At 40.0% G+C, this 18,273-nt stretch overlaps 1 protein-coding gene across 1 annotated transcript in view; it reads left to right on the top strand.

Moving 5' to 3' along the window:
* The window catches only part of LOC127586672 (kinesin-like protein KIF24), a 49,830-nt gene extending 35,519 nt beyond the window's left edge, over positions 1-14,311 (top strand). Inside the window, exons 11-13 of the mRNA XM_052044793.1 lie at positions 2,245-4,752; positions 11,328-11,421; positions 13,576-14,311. Coding sequence (XP_051900753.1) covers positions 2,245-4,752; positions 11,328-11,421; positions 13,576-13,689 — 2,716 coding nt within the window. The 3' untranslated portion in view covers positions 13,690-14,311. The remainder of the gene's footprint in view (positions 1-2,244; positions 4,753-11,327; positions 11,422-13,575) is intronic.
* Positions 14,312-18,273: the final 3,962 nt, after the last annotated feature.

The raw sequence follows: 18,273 nt of genomic DNA, 5'->3' as shown, positions 1-18,273 counted from the left end.
TTGGGCTGAGAAGTGGCAGATGCAGTTCAACCCAGTTAAGTGTGGAGTGGTTCATTTTGGTAGGTCAAATATGATGGCAGAGTACGGTATTAATGGTAGGGCTCTTGGCAGTGTGGAGGATCAGAGGGATCTTGGGGTCCGAGTCCATAGGACGCTCAAAGCGGCTGCACAGTTTGACTCTGTGGTTAAGAAGACATATGGTGTATTGTCCTTCATCAATCGGGGAATTGAATTTAGGAGCCGAGAGGTATTGTTGCAGCTATATAGGACCCTGGTGAGACCCCACTTGGAGTACTGTGCTCAGTTCTGGTCGCCTCACTACAGGAAGGATGTGGAAGCCATAGAAAGGGTGCAAAGGAGATTTACAAGGATGCTGCCTGGATTGTGGAGCATGCCTTATGAAAGCAGGTTGAGGGAACACTGCCTTTTCTCCTTGGAGCGACGGAGGATGAGGGGGGAGCTGATAGAGGTTTATAAGATGATGAGAGGCATTGATCAGGTAGATAGAGGCTTGTCCCCAGGGCTGAAATGGTTGCCACAAGAGGACATAGGTTTAAAGTGCTGGGGAGTAGGTATAGAGGAGATGTCAAGGGTAAGTTTTTTACTCAGAGTGGTGAGTGCATGGAATGGTCTGCCGGCAACGGTGGTGGAAGCGGATACGATAGGGTCTTTTAAGAGACTTCTGGATAGGTACATGGAGCTGAGAAAGATAGAGGGCTATGGGTAAGCCTAGTAATTTCTAAGGTAGGGACATGTTCGGCACAGCTTTGTGGGCCGAAGGGCCTGAACTGTGCTGTAGGTTTTCTATGTTTCTAATTATAACATCCAATTATAGGACTTTGTTTAAAAAAAAATATGGGCAGGTTTTCAATTTAAGTTGGAGAGCTGAAAAGTTAAGTGCAAACTCCAGTGCATTTGCAGGCCTTGCAGAGCAATGCTGAAAGAAATTAAGTGCTGGATTTATACAATGCCTTTCAAGAAATAAAGGGGTGTTGTCCAGGATACTGACAACAACGCTCCTGTTTTTTGTTGTTGAAAGGGTGTCATAGATCTGTTATGATTATCAAAGAGATCTGATAGGGCCCTGGTTCAATATCTCATCCCTTCCTGTGAAGAAAAAGTAAATATCAGTCCTAACCACAAAATCTTTCTGCTGTTATACTTAGCCACAATCCAGAGATCCCCTTGAATGTTAAGTTAATGCAAAACCTTACTCTGTTGTAATCAAACCTTTGTAATTAGTACTCTCCTGCTAGTGAAATTAGTAACACTCCACAGTAACAGTACATGACCATAGCCAATGAAGCCATATTCTTTGTAGCACATCACCTTATAGTTCTTGAACTTAATTTCTTGCATCTAGAACTATCAGTTGCATTAACTGATAGTTCCCCAGTCTTTGAGTCAGTTGCTTTGGACCAAGTGGGACACTACAATTGTCCTTGAGGCATTAGAGGAGAAAGAAAGAATATTTAGAGATATTTCTCATCTCTATCCAGTGACGGTTGTTAATATTTCAGATCCTGACTGACTGAGCTGCAGTTGATTGGGATGCAACTCTAACAGTGCAGCATTCCCTCAGTACTCGCCTGAAGAGGGTCCCAAGGTTTTTTCCTCCAATCTCTGAAATAGATTATAATTCTACTGCCTTCTGTCTTGAATGTGACGGTCCTACCAGTTGATCCCTGCTGACAGCTGACTGAATTGGCTGGTTTTGGGTTAGGGTGTGGAAGTCCGTCAGTTCAGTAAAGAAAGGAAACATTCTAATTGAGCAATAAACTAAATCTTCACTACTTGCAATTTCCCTCCAAGTCACAGTGGGACTAACTGCACTCCTCCTACATAGAATTGAAGTAGAGGAGTTAAGTGACCATCTTTTGTGTTGTTACTATTCTACCATTTATACACTATCAAGATCTGCAAATGCACTGTTGTTCTTTCATCATTCCTGGGTCAAAGTTATGGAATCCCTGTCTGTAAGCACTATAGCAGCTATCTGTCTGTACAAATGCAGCAGTTTAAGAAGGTAGCCCTGAACCATTTTCTTGCAGCTGGACAGGGTTTAGCAATAAATGCTGGCCTTGCCAATGATCCCCACAACCCATGAATAAATAAAATCGTTTTCTTCTATGTTATTATATTTCCACTTTGACAGCTATTAAAATTGGATAAATGTATTGAATCAAATGATTTTTAAAATTAGGGTCGTATCTTTTCAGCTAATCTGACTGTTATTATCCTCAGGGTAAAAGAAATAAAGAGAGGATCCAAAGCATCAAGCACAATCTTTTCAAGATGTCAAGGAGGTAGAAGTCCATCTCCAAAACAAGCCAAAACATGTGGGGACAAATCTGTACCAAAGAAAGTGAAACCAAGAATTGAACAATCCCATTATTCAGATAAAAATGCAATGCAGCCTAAATTATCATCAGCTGTTTTGCATCCACCTAATGCCCTTCTCTGTTCCACACCAAGAATATCAGATAAAAATGTCTGTTCCCCAGCTACCTCAAAGCTCATGTGGCAAAGTCATTCTACTCCCCTTAAGGGTATGTTTAAGAAAAATTCCTCGGATGTCAGCAACAACACAAAGGATGAAAGGCTAGCTGAGAAGGGCATTGTTTCAAAAGAGGCTTTTCTGAATAACCCCAAATCTGGAACATCCAGAAGAATGCAATGTGGACAACGGAATTATCTTGGTACAAATAGAAATGTGAAGGTTCAAGCAGTTCATCCCATTCAAAAAGAAGTAATTCCAAGAAATGGACTTCACTTTACAGGACAGGTAAAAAATTACTCTCCCAATAAAGAAAATAATACTAAAAATTTTGAAAGTGAATATCAAAAGAGGCCTAAGTCACCAGAGAATGAACTTTTTCTGCAAAAGGAACGGGAAAAGCACTTGCGTCTTTATCATCAGCAGCTTCAACAACTTCAGCAGCCACCATTACTGCAAAAGAAGCTGACTTATCAACCTTTGAAGGAGCTTCTCAGCCAGTTTTATCAACATAAAATAGAAATGAGCAATGAGGAAAATGAATACACTTCCTCAGTGGAATCTACTGTCCAAAAGTCAGATGTTCAGATTGAATGCAGTAGTAGTTGTGATACGTATTCTGACTGCCAAAGCATGAATGACAGACAGAATCACACCTGTAATCAAAATTCCTTCTATGAAATAGAAGGAGCGAAAGAGAGTGGAGGAAACAATGTACAAGTTTTCTGCCGTTTTCAAGATCAAAGCTGTAACCCAAGGATAGAAGACAACAGTGTATGTGGCTCGCAGTGGAGTACAGAAGAAGAGTGTGCAGTCCAGTGCTCATCGGGAGATAATGCCACAGAAATGTTGTGCAATCAAAATAATATTGATGTTGGTCAAATGAAGCCAAGATACTTATCATTTGATTCAAAAAACAGTTTGCAGAATTTTTCAACTGATCATCAAGGTGATAACTTTCCTATTTCAAAGATTTCACAAATGGACAGTAGTTTCCTTGTTGCCGCAGATTTGAAAAGTATGAACACTGGAGCCACTGCTTCGTTTCAGTCTAGCAGAAATATCGATTTCCATTTGAATTCAGTAATAGAAGTAGCAAAGGACGAACAGGCGTGTAACAGTACCAGTAGTATAATTCCATCCACTGACTGTATTTCTGAAGATTTAATGAATGTTTTTGATCATCATTCCGTGGAGAGGCCACTGTCTCAGAATACAGATCCTGCAGATCAAGGAATGACAATCTCGTGTAACCAGCGCTTTGCTGAAATGGAGGAATTGCCAACCAATTCTGATATTTTATCAGCACAGACCAATCATTTTGAAAACTGGATGACTCCAACACATAACTGTCTTGATAAAAATCAGAATATCTTTTCAGATCCAATTCTCAATTTGAAAAATGCTAGTCACGATCAGCACCTTATTTTGAATGATGGAATTGAAATGCAGATAGTTGCAAAAGATGAAAATGACCATTGTTCAAATATTAACCATGTAGAGACTACTGATAAGGATATAAACATTTTAGCAACCAGTTTACCTGATATGTCAACTAATGATTGTACAGGTTTTCTAATTCCGCCAAAGCATGACTTGGGGCAGGAAGAATCACTTGGTGCCTTACTGTGTGGAAGTCTATCCTCTAAAGACATCAGCCAGACAAGTAAATGTCACAATTACAAACAAGCAATTAAATGTTTTAGAAGTGAACTTTATGATGCTGATGCTGAAGAAAGTGTAATTAATTCTTCAATTTTACACTTGCATCATGGTGTAGCTTCCACTATTGAAGCTGTGACAAATAAATATTTTTCAGATGCTGGAAACCAGACCTTTACAGATCTACATCTTAACCAAGTGAGTAGACAGGAAGGCATTTCTACTCCTGTAATTGCATCCAGCAAGACAACAGAACCAATTAATAGCTCTGAAATTAAAGAATCACAAGAAGAAACAGAAGTTTTGGTGGCTGGAAGCTGTACTGAAGAGATGCTTGATAACCACCATAATAAAGATGGTTTTCAGCCTTGTGTCAAGTCCATTGATAAGGGTTTAATTGACATGATTAAAGAAAAGTTACTACAAAATACTTCAGTTCCATTTAACCATTTTAATACAGAGGACAATTCAATTCCTATTGAAGTGTTTGTCAACCAAAATAAAAACAATAATGAAGCATGTGGACTTCAGGCAGATGGTAGCCAATCTAAACATTTAATTGCCCAGCAGCTGGAGGCAATGGAAAAAGCAAAGTAAGTATGAAAGCAGCAAATTCTAAAGACTTTTCTCATGTAAAAATTGTACTACCCTGTAAAAATCTTTAATCTCATCAATATTTATAACTGAAATAATTCCTTCGCTTCGAATTGAGTCCAAAGTATTTTTTTTGCTGTTTGTGAGACAAAAGTGGGTAGAATTTATCACTGCAAAATACGGTATTTAAAACTGTTTGAAGACACCAAGTTTTATCCCACATTCTTGTAACATTCTTCATGACAATCCTTGATATTTAGAATCATACAGCATTATAGCATGGAAACAGGCCCTTTGGCCCATCTAGTCCATGCCGGCCTGGTTTTCTACCTAGTCCCATCAACCTGCACCCGGACCATAGCCCTCCATACCTCTCTCATCCATGCATCCATCCAAACTTCTCAAATGTTATAATCGAACCTGCATCCACCACTTCTGCTGGGAGCTCGTTCCACACTTGCACCACCCTCTGAGTGAAATAGTTCCCCTTCAGATTCCCTTTAAATATTCCACCTTTCACCTTAAACCTATGACCTCTAGTTCTAGTCTCACCCAACCTGAGGGGAACAAGCCTGCATGCATTCACCCGATCTATACCCCTCATAATTTTGTATACCTCTATACAAATACTCCCTTCATTCTCCTGCGCTCTAAGAAATAAAGTCCTAACCTAATTTTTTTTAGAAAGTTAAGGTGTCTAGTCTGTGGGGGGTGGAGGGGTGGGGTGGAGAGAAGGAGAGGTAATAAACTATCAATGTGAAATGTCTTTGTTGTATATTAGAGTCATACAGCATGGAAACAGGCCCTTCGGCCTAACTCGTCCATGCTGTACTAGTCCCATTTGCCCGTGTTTGGCCCTCTAAGCTTCTCCTACTATGTACTCATCTAGATGACTTCTAAATGTGCCCACATCTACCACTATTTCTGGCAGCTCATTCCAAATATGCACCACCCTTTGTGTGAAGAAGCTGCCCCTCATGTCACTTTTTAAATCTCTCGCCTCTGATCTTAAACTTATGCCCTCATGATCTTGTATACCTCCGGTCACCCCTCAATCTCCTATGTTCTAGGAAATAAAGTTCTAGTCTACGCAACCTCTCTTTGTAACTCAGACCCCCAAGTCCAGGCAACACCCTGGTAGATCTTTTCTGCACCCTTTTTCTAGTTTAATAATGTATTTCCTTTAACAGGGTGACCAAAACTGTGCACAATAGTCCAAGTGCAGCCTCACCACTGTCTCATATAACTGCAACATAGCTTCCCAACTCCTATGCTCAATGCCCTGACTGATGAAGGGCAGCGTGCCAAATGCCTTCTTCACAGCCCTATCTACTTGTGATGCCACTTTCAGCGAACTATGCACTTGCACTCCCAGGTCCCTCTGTTCCATAACATTCCCCAGGGACCTACCATTCACTGTACATGTCTTACCCTGATTTGATCTCCCAAAATGTAATACCTCGCACTTATCTGATCGAAAGCCATTTGCCAATCCTCAGCCCACATACCCAGCTGATCAAAATCCCCCTGTAATTTTTCATAACCTTCTAAACTATCTACAGCACTATCTGCAAGCTTACTAACCATGCCTTGTACGTTTACATCCAAATTGTTTATATAAATTACAAACAATAAAGGTCCCAGCACCGACCCCTGTGGCACACCACTAGACACAGGCTTCCAGTCTGAGAAATAACCCTCAACCAACCAGTCCCTTAACAGCCCTTTGCTTCCTACCACTGAGCCAATTATGAATCCAATCCGCTAGCTTCCTGTGGATCCCACACAATCTAACCTTCCAGACTAGCCTGCTATGAGGGACCTTGTCAAAGGCTTTGCTAAAGTCCATATAGACAACATCCACTGCCCTACCCTCTTGGTTACCTCCTCAAAGAACTCCAAGAAATTTGTCAGACATGACTTGCCGTGCACAAAGCCGTGCTGACTGTCCCGAATCAGAGCCTGTCTCTCCAAATGTTGGTAGATCCTGTCCCTCGGAATCCCCTCCAGAATTACCCACCACTGATGTCAAACTCACCAGCTTGTAGTTTCCTGGCTTGTTTTTGCTATCCTTTTTAAACAATGGTACCACATTAGCAATTCTCCAGTCCATTGGAACCTCACCTGTGGCCAGAAATGGAGCATAAATCTCTACAAGGGTCTCTGCAATTTCTTCTCTAGCTTCCCACAAGGTCTGAGAATGCACTAGGTCAGGCCCTGGGGATTTATCCACTTTAATGCACTCAAGGCCTCCAATACCTCCTCCCTGTGAATTCATATGTGGTCCAAAACATCAACATCATTTCCCCCATTTCCTTAGCCTCCATCATTTTCTCAACAGTAAAAACTGAAGAGAAATATTCATTAAAAATCTCTCCCACTTCTTTTGGTTCCAGACACAGATGGCCTTGCTGATTTTTAAGGGGATCTATTCTCTCTCTAGCCACTCTTTTAATATACTGTACATGTAAAATCTCTTGGGATTTTGCTTCACCTTGCCTGCTAGATCCTTCTCGTGTCCTCTTTTTGCGTGGCGACTCGTTGCAAGCTGCTCTCCACATATCTACTCATTACCCTTACTATAATTGTTCTACACTTTTACATCAATGCACTCTGAGCTAACCCAATGTAACTGCACTGTGTAATAAATTGACCTGTACAATCGGTATGCAAGACAAGTTTTTCACTATACCTCAGTACAAGTGACAATAATATACCAATACCAAACAGTGTATGCCTCCCTCTTTTTCTTAACCAGAGCCTCAATATCTCTCATCAACCAGGGTTCCCTAAACCTACCAGCCTGGCCCTTCGCCCTAACAGGAACATACAGGCCCTGAACTCTTGACACCACACTTTTAAAGGCCTCCCACTTGGTAGACACTCCTTTCCCTGTGGAAAAAATCTTGCCCAATTGATCACTGCAAGATCCCACCTAACCAAACTTTGCCCTGCCCCAGTTCAGAACCTTAACCTGGGAACCGGTAGTATCCTTCTCTATAACTATTTAAAAACTAATAGAATTATGGTCACTAGACCCAAAGTGCTCACCGACACACTTCTGCCACTTGCCCTACCTCATTCCCAAGAGTCCAGGGTCGCACCCTCTTTAGTAGGTCCCTCTATATATTGATGAGCGAAGTTTTCTTGGGCACATTTCACAAATTCCACTCTCCAAGCCTTTTACACTATGGGTGACCCAGTCAATATTAGGGAAGTTAAAATCTCCCATTAGTACTACCCTTTTATGTTTACAACCTGCTGCAATCTCTCTATATATCTGCTTCTCCAATTCCTGTTGACTTTTGGGGGGCCTATAATACAATCACATCAGAGTGACCATCCCCTTCTTGTTTCTGAGTTCTACCCTTATGGTATCACTGGATGATCCCCCAAGAATATCCACTGTTTTTATGTCCTCTTTCATCAAGAAGGCAACTCCCCCTCCTCTCTTACCGGCACCTCTGTCATGCCTGTAGCACCTGAATCCTGGAACATTGAGCTGCCAGTCCTGCCCTTCCCGCAGCCATGTTTCTGTTATGGCAATGATATCCCAGTCCCCAGAGTCAGTCTATGCCCGAGTTCATCCACCTTACCTGTCAAGCCTTTTGCATTGAAATAAATGCAATTTAAACCAGTGGTCTTTCCTCTCCCTTTCCTGTGCTCCTGTCTATCCTGATGCCCATTATCCCCAGATCTTTCCTCACCAAGCCTATCTCACTATTCTTCCAGAGTCTCACTCTCCCTCACTAAGGCTGTCTCTGTGTCCTCCCAGACTCCCCTCTTTCCTCACTGAGCCGGTGTCTCTCTCTTTTCCCAGACTCTTTCTCTTTCTTAACCAACCCTGTGTCTCCACTCTCTCAAACTCATGCTCCTTTTTCCTGGGACATTGGGGCTAATTCTGGGGAGGGTGGAACCTGCACAGGCCAGAATTGCTGTTCCTTAGCATGGTGAGGAATCCTATCCTTGGAGCGATTTTGCTATTCATTCAGGTGCTTGGCAGGGTTTCTTCTTATTTGTTTTTAGAATCTTGAGTATTGCTGACAAGGCCAGCATTTTATTTGCTCATTCCTAATTTCCCTTGTGAAGGTGGTGGTGAGCCTTGAACCACACTGTTTCTCCTGGTTGGGTACTGACAGTGCTGTTGGAGTTCCAAGCTTCAGACCCAGCAGCAATGAAGGGTGGTGATGTATTTCTATATCGCAATGTTGTATGACTTGGAGGGGAAACTGCAGGTGGTGGTGGTCCCATGAGCCTTCTGCCTATGTCCTCCTTGTGGTAGAGGTTGTGGGATTGGGGGTGTGTCTAATTAGCCCAGGTACCTGCAGTGCATTTTGTAGATAGTCCATACTGTAGCCACTGTGAGCCACAGGTAGGGGGCATGAATGTTTAGCATGGAGGATGGGTGCCATTCAAGTGGGCTGCTTTGTCCTGGATGGTATTAAGCTTGTTGAAAGTTGTTGGCACTGCACTCACTCAAAAGCAGATGGAGAGAGTATTCTGTCACTTTCTTGACTTGACCCTTGTAGATTGTGGAAAGGCCATGGAGTGTCAGGTGGTGAGTTACTCACCACAGGATCCCCAGACTCTGACTTGTGTCCACACTATTTATATGGCTGGTGGGGCTGAGTGTCTGGTCAATAGCGACCCCAGGATGGTGGGGTCTCAGCGGTGGTAATTACATTGGATCTCATTGGTGGTTGGGTTAGCTTCTCTTGTTGGTGATGGTCATAGACTGCCACTTTCGTGGTACAAATGTTACTTGCTACTTAGCAGCCCACTTGTGAATGTTCTCTAGGTTTTGTTGCATGCAGGCGTGGGTTGCTTCATTTGCCGAGAAGTTGGGAATGGAATTGAACATTGTGCAATCATCAGCAAATATCAGCGCTTCTGACTATATGGTAGAACGAAGACCATTGAAGGGTATGGCACATTGAATGAAGATTTGGAAAGGAGAAATGCAGAACCTGAGCCAGAAAATTGATGAGGGAGTATTGAAGGTGGAGAAAAAGGATAACAAAATAGACAAAAATGGAGTCCAGCTGTGCCTAATGGGATATAACTAAATCCAAGGAGTAGTGAAAAGGCAATGAGTTGAGGGCATGGATGGACTGGAAACAGCTGCCTGAGAATTAAGCAGTCTCGGAGCAATGGAAGGCTTTTGATGAGGGCTTCAGATTAAACATTCCCATAAAGACTGCCAAACCTGGAGCCCCCTTGATGACCAGGTAAAGATATGAAAAAGATGGCAAGTAAAATCAAAGAAAGTCCAAAGGTGTTTTATATTAGTATATAATGAGCAAGAAGATAAGAGGTAAATGTACAGTTTTTCAGAGACCAAAAAGATAACCTGTGCATGGATGTGGAGCATTTGGGTATAGTTCTTGAATATTTTGCAGTGGTCTTCACAGAGGATGATGCTGATGTTGTGGAGTTCCAGCGCGGGAAGAGGTTACCAGGTGGACAGGGAAAGAGTATTGGTGGGGATAGTGCATTGATGTAGTCTGGATGGATATTAGCTTAGCAAGTCCTTTGGCAAGGTCCCACTTGGAAAGCCTATGGGATCAAAGAAAAAAATGGAACATTACACCCAAAATTGGCTCAGTGGCAGGAAGCAGAGAGTAATGGGTGATTTTGTGACCAAAAGGCTGTTACCAGTGGAGTTCCACAGGGCTTAATACAGTTCTTGTAATATAAATTAATGATCTAGATCTAGATATTGGGATCATGATCAATAAGTTCATAGCCAATACAAACATTGGCTGTGTGGTTGACAAGACAAAAGCATACGACTGCAGGAAGATTTGGATGGCATGGTCATTTGGGTGGAAAATGGAATTTAATCCAGAGAGGTTTGAGGTAATGCATTTGAGGAGGTGCAACAAGGCAAGGTAAGTACAGTAAATGGCAGGATATTGAGAGGTGTGGAGGATCAAAGGAGAAGGTATGAAAAATATGAACAAAGGTATCTTAGAGTGTACTTCAGCAGGTCCTTAACTGTAGCAGGACAGGTAGATCAGGCACAGAAGGAGTCTGCCTTTATTGGAGTAAGAAGGTTATGCTGTAACATATGTTGGGCAATATCGTGAGCATTGTGTACTGTTCTAGTCATGACGTGAAAGGGAATACGTGATTGTGTCAGTGAGGGTACACAAGTGTTTAATGAAGATATGCCACAACTGGAAACTTGTAGCTATGGAACAGAGGGGGCTGAAGGGAAATTTAATTGAGGTATATAAAATTTATCAGGGTCAAGGTGGTATAAAGAGCAAGGACTACTTCTCTTGATGGAGTGTTCAAAAATCAGGAGATACAGATTTAAAGTAATTGGCAGAAGGATTAGAAGGGAGATGAAGAAGCCTGTTGAGGTTGTGGGAGTCTGGAACACTCTGCCTAAAAACCTTTCTTCAGAACTGGCCAGTTCCCACACAAACTTAAAGATCGTTATCTAAAGTTGTTGAATTCATTGAGTTCTGAAGGCTGTAATGTGCATCTTTAAAAGATGAGTTCCTATTTCTCAAGCTTTTATGGAGGTTTGTAGTAAATTTCAAACTATTTTGTTCTTTGTACTCAGGAAACTTGTTGTCCAAGCCCACTGTGAGCAGCTAGAAGAAATGTTAGCTCTCTTTGAAAAGGAAGAATGTTTGCTCAACAAACTAACGATATTGGTAAGAGTTTTCCTAATAATCCAAAAACAAGGTAGTGTGGAGGAAGTTTTTGTTGTTTATACAAATATATTCTTTAATTATGGATAACATTGATTTACAAAAGGGTCACCTTCCAGAAAAATATTGGGTTAAGTGAAAAAGCATTTCCTTTACTTTGAATATGGAAACACATGTTGTATTCTAGAGCTCAAGAATTTTGATCAAAAACACATAAACACTTGCAAGTACCTGACATAACAAAATATCACTTGATAAACAATTAGATCTCAAAATGAGATGATAAAAAGAGGCAGAATGTAACTCTCTAACCATCCCTCTCTATCCATGATAATTTCTCTCCGCCACCTCTCACTATCTCTTTTTCCCTGCTGATCCTGCACACCAGCCACTCTTTCTGTCCCTCCTGCCCCCCCCCCACTCTTGCACAGTTGCGAGTCAGCTGTGTCAAATGAGATCACTTTCCACTAAATTGTAGTTTATTGTTAACATCGAGTATTGTTCATCATTGCAAAACAGCTTTGTGAGTAGAAGTACCCTGAAGAATCAATTACGTTAATGAACATTTATAAATTGAGGGAGAGCTAAGATTTTCTTAAAAAGGCAAATCTGTTTAATCTCATGTGAGCAGCAATCTTAAATCGTGAAATTTACAGGATTTTTCATTATGCAAGCAAAAAGTTCAGCTGGGAACAAAGTGGATCTTTAAAAGAACTGTTGTAGAAGAAACGTGGGTGGCTGTCCTCTTTGTGATGGGGAGAACCTAGTTTTCGCCAATGGGGGTGAGATGTTGGGAGCTTGCACTTTCAGCATGGTGTGGGGAGGGTTGGGGATGGAGGTATGGCGAGCCTGTGCTGTCGGTGTGGAGAGGGTTGGGAACATAGGGGTGGCGAGACATTGTTCATATCACTAAAATGGGGTGGGGGATGAATTTGGGAGAGAGATATGGAGCCCCTGCTGTCAGAAAGCTGACTGGGGGAGAGGAGGAGGCATACTGAGGAACATACATTGTCATTTTGGAGAGTGTGGGACGTGAAGAGAGATATCGGGTCACTCTGATTGGGGAGGGTGGGGTTTGGAAAATTCAGTTATAAAGCTCCTTTATTGAAACAAAGTTAGAAAAGGTTTATTATTTACTTAATCTAGGCATTAAACTTGCTTAGTGATTTACAGTCTAACATGGGATATATATTTCCTGTATTAGTCCTGGAAGGAAAGAGCACCTCTTATAAACTCTGGACCAGATTCTTTCCCTCCTAAGTCTCATGAGCTCCTGTTCCTGGTTCTTCACTGAACCAGATCCCAGAAGAAGGGTCTCTTTTATTTTGGCTCTTATCCAACCAATGTTTGGGAAAGTTGAGTCACTGTCAGACTTGTGCACATCATCACATGTCCATGTCTTTCATTTGATCAATCATTGGTAGGTTGATAATAAACTTAGTGGACTGCACTAATTGTGTTCAGATGCTCACCACTGGTTTCTGCATTCACCATTGTTTTATCATCCTGTTAACAGTCCTGTGCTCGTTTACCTCTAAATCCTTTCAGCACATCTGCATTTTAGTTTACACAAGCAATTTAAAAGTTTTCTTTTGAGGATCTTTTATTTCAGCAGATGTAAGCAGATTTAAAAGTTTAGCATTAATTTCTATTATTCTTCTTATTGTAAATTGCCCCTAGTGTGAGTGAATGGTAAAATCTGGGGGGGATTTGATGGCAGATTAGGGAGAATAAAATGGGATTTGTGTAGCATTAGTGTAAATGGGTGCCTGTTAGTGCAAACCTCAGTGGGCTGAAGAGCCTGTTTCTGTGCTGTGTAACTCTGAATCAATTTGGAGTACACCACATGTGAACTTAAGTCACAGACAATGGCCTTAATTTCTTATATTGGATATTGGAGAAGCCTACAGAAAATCAGTAATGAGTAGATGAATAGCATTGATTCCTTTATAGTTCCTTGGGAAAATCGATAATGTCAGGTAGATTAACTGTTTTTTATAAGGATCTTTTAAGTGATGTCTATAGATAATTTATTAACACTGCTTACCACACTGAAATGCTTAAATGCATTAGTATATATTAAACGTTTGAATATTACGAATAACTATTTTCAGCATGGTTAAAATTGCCTGAACAAAGAATTGTCTTTCTTGGCAGGACTTCGATGATTATGTAACACAGCTAGAAGATATCCTGATGCTAAAAGCTAAAAGCATCCAGCGCTTGCAAGGCGAGATCCATAAGTATCAAATTTATCCTGAGACAAAGTGACAATCTAATGATCCTGAATCTTAGCTTTAGTGTAAATTATAGTGGCAAAGCAAGAGCGGTGTATGCATTTGACCTTTCTACAATTTTCAGAGCGATTTATTCTTATTTAAATACAAGATACAAAAATAAATCTACATATCTTTATTCTGCGATCTAATTTTTAACTTTTTATGTGGGTATGGTCCAATATAAATTGAAGATTACAATTTCCCCTCCCATCTTTGCTTCCCCGTGGATCCTACTCAAGTGCTCGTTATTCATGCATTCACCAACCAAAGTGGATCGTTTTTGTGGCGGGAGAAGTACACGACACACTTCAGGGTCATAGCATATAACAGATTCGACTCATATTTCCAACCGTTACTCCACAGTCGTAAACAAACCGGTGGATTAAGCACAAGTGGAGGCAAATCAACCTTGAGAGGCTGTTCTGCCATTGAGACTGAGGATGAAAACCAGATGATATCTTTATTAGTCACGTGTACATTGAAACACACAGTGAAATGCATCTTTTGCGTGTGTTCTGGGGGCAGCCCACAAGTGTCGCCACGCTTCTGGTGCCAACAACCTTCTAACCTGTATGTCTTTGGAATGTGGGAGGAAACAGGAGCACCCGGAGGAAAGCCACGCAGTCACGGGGAGAACGTACAAAGAGTATACTTTGTCAGAAGTTAACAGAATCAGACCAAACTTGTGTATCCTGTCCAATTCTGGTTGGAGACAGAGGGGATAATTCAAGTACTGAAAAGAGGTTGAGTCCCAGTATTAGAGTAGGTAAACAAGTTATAGCTTACACATATGGAAAGAAACAAAACATTGAGATTATATTATAGTGGTAGACAAGATAATTAACAGTATGCAAAATTAAATAAGAAAATTTTGGTTAAACGTGAACTGAGAATAGGACAAATTTAGAATTGACTTCTTAAAATTTTGCTTCAGATTAAACATGTGAAATAAACCCAGCTGAAGTGGTTTTTAGGTCCTGCAATTGTGGAGAGGTTGAATAGCCATGCTCATTATCTATCTGAAGAAAATTGGAATTGAATCAGTTGTTGATCTTTGATTTGGGTAGGTTAATTGTATTCCATGCCATTTATAGAGGACTCTGCACTGGTTGGGAGGTGGACAGCTTTGTAATTCGGTCAAGGATCCTTCCTTTTCACTGTAGTGAATGCTCCGAGTTGGTACCCAGCAGACAGACTACACATTACAAGACAAACTAATATTTTCTCCTGGAAATAGAAATGTTTCAATTAGCTGCAAATACAATAATATCTTTGGAATAAATAAATGTTTCTGTACCTGCCTGGTTGTTGCTAATCAATCAGTAGCTAGATTGTGCAGAGACATGTTTAAGTACATCACTATAATGGACTGTGTGTATGCACGCTCCACATTAGGGAAACATAAGCTTTGCTTGGATTTATTTTGCAGTGTATTGAGGACTACTGAACACAAGGAAGTGATTCTACTCATTTCAGAAACCTTACCAACAATGGAACCTTAGCAATAAATGTCACTAGTTCAAAGTCCTCATCATACCTTGTCTGGAAAAAAGAATGTCAAACAAATAAAGCCTGTCCTCCGATCTAGTCAGTGAATAACCTTTGAACTTTTTAGAGGAGTTATTTCACTCTTTTCAACTTTATTTTTGCACTTTATTTTTATTAATAAATCTAAGTTAATATACTGTTGAAACACTGCTAATATTAAGATCCTAAATGTCAAAACAAATTTAAAGCTTTGTCCGGCTCTGTAGGGAAACACACCAGTACAGACAGATGTTAAAAGAAGGCTTGGACAAAACGTTGGCATAAATCACTGCAATCTGATTTTCCTCAGTGCAGTTCAGATTTGTTCCATTTGAGAATTGCAAAATTTTCATCTCCTACATTTAGGAATCACTCTCCCATAAGCAAGAATCGTTAGTAGGCAATAATAGATTAGACCAAGTCTTGCTATTTCAAGAATGCACTACTTTATCACGTTGTATATGGGCATACACTGAGCGGTGAAGGAAGTACCATTTATTTTACTATATTTTATTGCACATTCGAAACCAGGCAATTCCATTTAAAATTTTTTTTCCACCTCCATTTGCAATTTCTCTGTATTTGTTGTATATATTTTGCAGTTTGAAATTTGTAATGGACATTTTAACAAAAATGTTGATTATTTTAATCATTTGTATTTTAAATAAAATCTATTAAAGTGTACACTTTTTGTAAGTTTGCCTTATTTAAAATTGATTGCAGATAAATGAGATTCAGTATCAGTTTCAAAACTTTAAAAATATCAAGGTTTAGCTTTTTAAAAATGTCTTGAGTACTAAATAACTTGAGGGCATTTTAACTTGGAGCATTGATAAATTTATCAATGTGAAGAATCTGAACTACCATGCATAACTGCAGTATTTTGTGTTACAAAGACCATCAAAATCAACAAAATTCCTCAATTTGCACCCATCTCAAACATATTTCTTTTAAATTTGTTTAAACTCCACCAGAAACATGGCAAACAATAATTCTTTGACATTCAATTTAAAATGACAGGCGACTGGATCGGAAGAGAGGAGTTTTTTTCCTGATGATGTTACTCATTTTGGAAGGCACAACTTTTGATAAACTTAACTTTGTTATGTATCTGTCTAAAGTTTGCTTCTTCCATTAAAAGTAGACTGGTCATATCTGAATAAATGCCAAATTATCAAAATTCTAATTCAACATTTGCCAGTATCAATCATGAAATGAGGACTAGTTATATAGGAATAGTTACCAAATGTTATAAAATTTGTTGGACCAAGAAACTAAATTCGGTAGTTCAATTTAAAATAATTACGAGTGTCAGTAAATAATTATAGATGGGAGTAGGAAGTTGAATTGTGTAAGTGAGCAAATGGTGTTTAATGTGGACACCTTTGGGATTATATACTTTAGAGCCTAGCATGAAGGTCTATTCTAAAAGATGGGAGTAAAAACTGTAGAGGAACAAAAATATTTGGGAGTCTTCAGTGCATAAATCATGAAAAACTAATAGGTTATAGGTCAAAATTCCACTTTTGCAAGGGAGATGGATTAGAAAGGAAAGTTATGCTTCAGTAATACAGCACCTTGATCAACCTCTACCTGGAGCACATTTCAGTTTTGAGCAAATATCAGTTTTAAAAAAAACTGGTAAAACCTGCACAAAGAACACTTCCAAAAATGTCTATTTGCCAACAGTCTCAAATACCTTGCAGGAAAATAGACATCTACATATTAGACCAGCACTCAAATCGTCTAGGCATTGAAGGTTACGGACCAAGGCCTGGAAGATGGGCTTAATACAGATAAGTGCCCACTGGTTGGCATGGATGTAGTGGGCCGAATAGCCTGTTTCCATGCTTATGTACCAGAAATTCATTTATGATTGAAAACACTAGTGCCTAGAAAGTGGGGTTCACCCTTTTGATATGTTAAACACATACTGTGTACAGTACTAATACCCAATTTGATCTCTTGCAAATGATTGTTAAATTGGCCAAAAATACATTAGACAAAGCTTTTATAGCATTTGCATGCATAATTGTACACTGAATGGAACTTGTATGATTCTTTTCAAGAACAATGTGAGTCATTCTCCTGCGAACCGTATTTTCACCAAGAAACGATCATGAGTCTTATTAAATTGTGTTTATTTTGGAAAGTCCTTCGACAGTACTTTCCAAACCCACAACTTATGCCAGCTAGAACAGCACCACCTGCAAGTTGCCCTCCAAGACATACTGTATATCACTGTTCTTGCACCATTGCTGGGTCGAAATCCTGGAACTCTTTCCCTACCGACATTGTTACACCTCAAGTTCTGCAGCAGTTCAAAAAGGCAGCTCACCTTCTCAAGGGCAGCTAGGTATAGGCAATTAAATGCTGAATGTACAAAAAAACACACACAACTTGTGCATGAAAAATAGTGCCAATGGGTCTAGCTTCTTGGCTTGAATATGTGGTACCAGTAATTAAAAAATGCAAGTTTTAACTAATGGAGAGCTCTACCTAGCCCAAATATCAGAAGGGAATCTGGCGGTGTGCATCCGATTGGATACTTGGAAGGAATCATTCCAAAGCAGCTCTCTGCTGTCAAATGCCTCTGAGCAGCACCTGAATATTTCTGATGAATGGAGATACTTAAATCATAAGAAGGGATTTACGTAACTAAAAATTAAAAGCTAATAAAATTTTAAAAAGTAAGACATTACTTGAAAGCACAATTAAGTGATAAAAGTTAATTAAAAACATTAAGGTTAAGTAAAATAAAGAAAAACACAGACTAGCAAAGAGCAACTCATTGACCCAAACTGCCAGCAAAGGGCAAGGATAGTTTGGGTCATTGGGATTAGTCAAGATTCTGATTTTAGAGCAGCAATCCTGCTTTGTGCAAGTTTGCATTTTCAAAGATCCCTCCCTTAATGGGACAAGACTTGAAGTACTAATAACCTTGGAAGCACAACAAACTGATAATCAACTGAAATCACAAGAAATATGCACCAGAATTAGGCACTATCCCAGGTTGGAGAATGAAAGAACACTCCAGGGAATGCAGATA

Source organism: Pristis pectinata, chromosome 2 (assembly GCF_009764475.1).
Source record: "Pristis pectinata isolate sPriPec2 chromosome 2, sPriPec2.1.pri, whole genome shotgun sequence".
Classification (NCBI taxonomy): Eukaryota; Metazoa; Chordata; class Chondrichthyes; order Rhinopristiformes; family Pristidae; genus Pristis; species Pristis pectinata.
This window is presented reverse-complemented; position numbering and strand designations above follow the sequence as displayed.